Below are 4,253 nucleotides of genomic sequence, written 5' to 3' on the forward strand. Positions count from 1 at the left end.
TCCAAACTTCTGAGATATAGATATGCTTTACTGAGAAGATTCAACTGTAATTATCATGAAGTTGGGCTCTATGATATATCCATGTGCAATGCAACAGAAGCTTAAACACATAGTTTATTTCAGCATAAATAGGGTCAACCTCAAGTTTTAACAATAATTAAAGGAAATGTGTGATGTGTAGTCATATTGGAATTAGGCTATTGATCTCAAAGAGGGGAATGAGAATTGAAGGTAGTGGGTATGGTGGACTTGAATTGCATTGTCTATAATGGGTCCTACCCATCTGAAGATAGATGCTTGCAGCAACTTGCCAATATCAAGCGTTGGATTAGTGGACTTTTTCTTTAATGGGTTTGGGAGAAAGATGGTTTATTAAGCTAATGTAGCACTAATCTTCATAACTATATACTTTAAGTACTTATTCTTATCGGATCCAATGTATTATTGCTGGTATGATCGTAGCCAATACTTCTTAGTTCATGAGGAACCTTTGCACATGAAAATTGAGAAAGCAGATAGAGTAAGGAATGAACTTCTCAGATGAACACTGGAAATGAAATGATTGAAACAGAGAAACTTTAAACTTTGTACCACAAAAAATGGGAGACAAATAAGTAACTTTGTAATTGAACTTGATCATTGGAGTATGATACAAAAGAACAGTATGGAAGTAAAAAGAAAAAAAGAAGAAGAAAAAGCCACATCATCCTCAGTTTACAGAATACCCAAACATTGTTCAAAACTTGGGCCTTTGGTCTATGGAGAGGGCTAGCTCTGTCTCTGTACTACTAATCTGTCTGTTTTCTTTGTATATGATATACAGTATTTTTTTATTTTACTTTGTTCACGCCATGAATTCAGGTTAACTAAGCACTGAGTCAGTCAATGAATGGTTAATGATCTGAACTGTTTAGAAGGTCTGGGAAATGCATCGTCTGTGACCAACTGTGGTTCTCTTCTTGTTCTGCTTGGTCTCACATTTCCAGACATTTCCAATATCTTGTGCTATTCTCATGGCGTCACATGAAGCACCAGAGAGCCCTCTCCTTGTGAACCCGACTGCGTAGAGTCCGGCATTTCCTTTCCAGCCATGTGGGAATGGCTGCTTTGGGAATCCACTCTTGGAGAAAAATTCACCTTCCTGTAAACAATAACCAAGTTCAAGATTAGTCTCCCTTTCAAAATTACCAGGTTTCTCTGCAAATATAATAAAATAGACATGAAAATGAACATTATTTTGAAACTTTATCTCACCTGTAGCCAAGAAGGAACGTTGCTTCGATATCCGGTAGCTAGAACAACTGCATCAATGTCGAGAACTTCGCCGTCGACAAGCTCAACGCAACCGAATGAGAATCTCTTGATTCCGGGAACGACTTTGATGCCACCGGACTTGATTTTGTCAAGCGCTCCGATGTCAAGAACAGGGGTCTTTCCTTGTGTGTTTTTTAGCTCCATTGGTCCTACTGAAGGCCTGTTGAGCCCGTATTTCTCAATGCTTCCCAGTATCAACCATGAAAACAGCAGGAGAAGCTTGTCGGCTAACCAGACTGGTAGCCATTTTAGCAAAAGGACAGCCAATTCGAATGTCGATTTTCCGTAGATTTCTCTAGGCAAGACATGAACCTGAAACAGAGCAGAAGCTATATGAGAAACCATCATCAAATGATTTAAGTTTAATTGATTAAAGTTTCGATATTGTTTCAAGTACTTACCGAGCTTCTAACGACCATGGAAGGGGAGGCATTGTGGTTGCAAAGGTCAAGAGATAATTCCATCCCGGAATTCCCGCAACCGACAACGAGTACTTTCTGTCCCTTGTACTTCTCGCCGGACTTGTACTCAGAAGCGTGGACAACTTCACCACCGAACTGGCAGAGTCCTTCAATGTCAGGTACCACACACTCGGCATTTTCGCCGGTGGCAACTATGAGCCACCTGCAGATGTACTCGACCTCTGTTCGGGTCGACCCGATTGTGGAAACAGTGTTGACTCTCCAGAAACCGCTGGTCTCGTCGTAGCGAGCTGACTGGACACAGGAGTTGAATTTTGGGTTAATTTCAAAGTGTTTGGCGTATGATTCAAGGTATTCGATGAACTGTCTCCTTGTTGGGTACTCAGGGAAGCTATCAGGGAATGGAAGTTTAGGGAGTTGGCAAAATGACTTGGGGAGATGAAGCTTGAGCCTGTCATACGTGCGGCTCTGCCAGAGTGAGGCTATGCAGTCGGCTCTTTCGAGGACTTCGAATGGGACTCCTTGGTCCCTGAGGCAAGCTGCCGTTGCCAGTCCAGACGGGCCAGCTCCAACTATGACTGGCCCATTAACCATGATACAACGGCGAGCAAGATAATCCTCATGATCAACTAAGCGAAACAAGTTCTCCATGTTGATGAAAGAAGTAGGTATGATGGGTTTTCAAGTTTGAAGTGGTTGCTGTTGTTGTTGAAGATGAGAGAATATGTTGTGAGAGATTTTGAGGTTTTCAAATGTGGAAGAAGTAGATGATTGTTGAGTTTGGATTGGTTTGGAGGGAGAAGAAGGGTGATGGTGCTTATATAGAAGAAGGATGCATGTGATACTGCACACTAGTAGACTCCAAATCATAAGTTTTGGGTTGCATTTTGCTCTTTTAATAATACTCAATATTTTCCAACATTAAATTATTAGATCTTACTGCATTATTTTTGGATTATTATAATTAGAGACTTAAGTTTTTTTTTTTTGACAATTATTGTATTGCGATTATTCTTTTCTTGGGATAGTTCTCACTACCAAGATGAAGGGCTATTTTAATTTTGATATTCTTTTTGTGTTTGTATTTTGAAGAATTGATAGCTATGTATGAAATAAGTAATGTTAATTAGGAATATGGTTCAATCATCCTTGGAGGTATGCATTTTAATGAATTTGACTTAAGAAATTGACAATTATACTGAATAATTTCTCAAATTATATATTAAAAATTAATTGCTATCAAACGCGTTTGGTTGTTGTTTATGATCTATTATAAAGAAGTGACTCTAGATACATAATCTTAGTTCATACTTCAATTAAATTTACTTTACATTATACTTGTATCACACTATCTGCATTTTATACCATATCGAAACTCGTTAGATTAGATTCTTTGATACATGTAAGAACCAATTAGATCACATATTTATAAACAAGTACCATCCACAACAAAATGGTAATACGATATTGTATGGTAGCTAGTGAGTTAGATAAGATGTGCATTTGTGATTTTTATTTAGATCACTAGAGCTCAACTAGTACTTACTTTTTTTTTCTTAAAATTTGGTATTAAATATACCAAACTAGATACTTATTTGATAATTAATGTTTTTTTATTCGGAGGACGTAGCCTCTTGGGTTTTAAACTTTTGTATCAAATGACCTAACATAGTATAGATTGGTGAAACATTATATACTCCGTATGAGAGCTGTATAATATATATATATATAAACAATTTCAGTAGTCCTACTTAATTAAAGAAATTTTTAGTAATTTTAATTTGATTGATGGGTGGAATTTTAGAAATAAACTATTTGACATACGGTTGCGTGGAGATTAGGAAGTTTTGAGACAAGCATAAAAAGGGAATTAGATGTAGTGACAGTGACATCCTAACTTGATTTGTGGGACTTGTAAATCCCCTTCAAAATTATATTTAGAAGAAAAAATGAAAAAGATCTGCTCTAGGTTGATCTATGTGGCAATTAGAAGGGCTGAGTTGGACGTCAAGCAAATGTGCCCACGTGGAGGAGATGCGCAAATTGGCTGCAGGGGGGGATCACATCGAAGGCCTGGACCCCTTTGGAAAATAAGAAGAACAAGGAGAAGAAGGTGGTTCCATGCATTCTGATTGCGACTGTAAAGCTGGTTCCGCCCCACGTTGCCCATCCCAGCCAACCGTTCCCGCACCACGGCAGCACCCTTGTTGGCCCCACGCGTGTCAAACACATTTTGTATCGATGATAAGTCTTCGAATTCTTCATTCCCTCCTGCAACATTGTAGAACGCGAATCTGAAAACCAATAAGAGAATGCAAACACGTGTACAAATAAATGTAATTTATTGAATATCAAGCGCGGGGTTACAATCTTTGGTGAACTCCTCTGATTCTATCTCCGTATGTGATTTGGCTTAAGGGTGACATGCACTTGATCTTGAGGATTTGAGTTTGATTTGGATTTGATTTGATGAAGAACGAGCGATTTGGCCGCTTGATGATTCTTCGTGAACTTGAG

At 38.5% G+C, this 4,253-nt stretch overlaps 1 protein-coding gene across 1 annotated transcript; it reads right to left on the reverse strand.

The window, feature by feature from the left end:
• Positions 1 to 647: 647 nt before the first annotated feature.
• On the reverse strand, positions 648 to 2,504 carry LOC126782631 (probable indole-3-pyruvate monooxygenase YUCCA5). Its single transcript, XM_050507919.1, has 3 exons — positions 1,716 to 2,504; positions 1,255 to 1,626; positions 648 to 1,141 (listed from the first exon to the last, which is right to left on the reverse strand). Exons 1-3 carry the CDS (start codon positions 2,385 to 2,387, stop codon positions 911 to 913), a joined length of 1,275 nt encoding a protein of 424 aa, XP_050363876.1. The 5' UTR covers positions 2,388 to 2,504; the 3' UTR covers positions 648 to 910.
• Positions 2,505 to 4,253: the final 1,749 nt, after the last annotated feature.

The sequence above is a fragment of the Argentina anserina genome, chromosome 2, assembly GCF_933775445.1.
Source record: "Argentina anserina chromosome 2, drPotAnse1.1, whole genome shotgun sequence".
Lineage (NCBI taxonomy): Eukaryota > Viridiplantae > Streptophyta > Magnoliopsida > Rosales > Rosaceae > Argentina > Argentina anserina.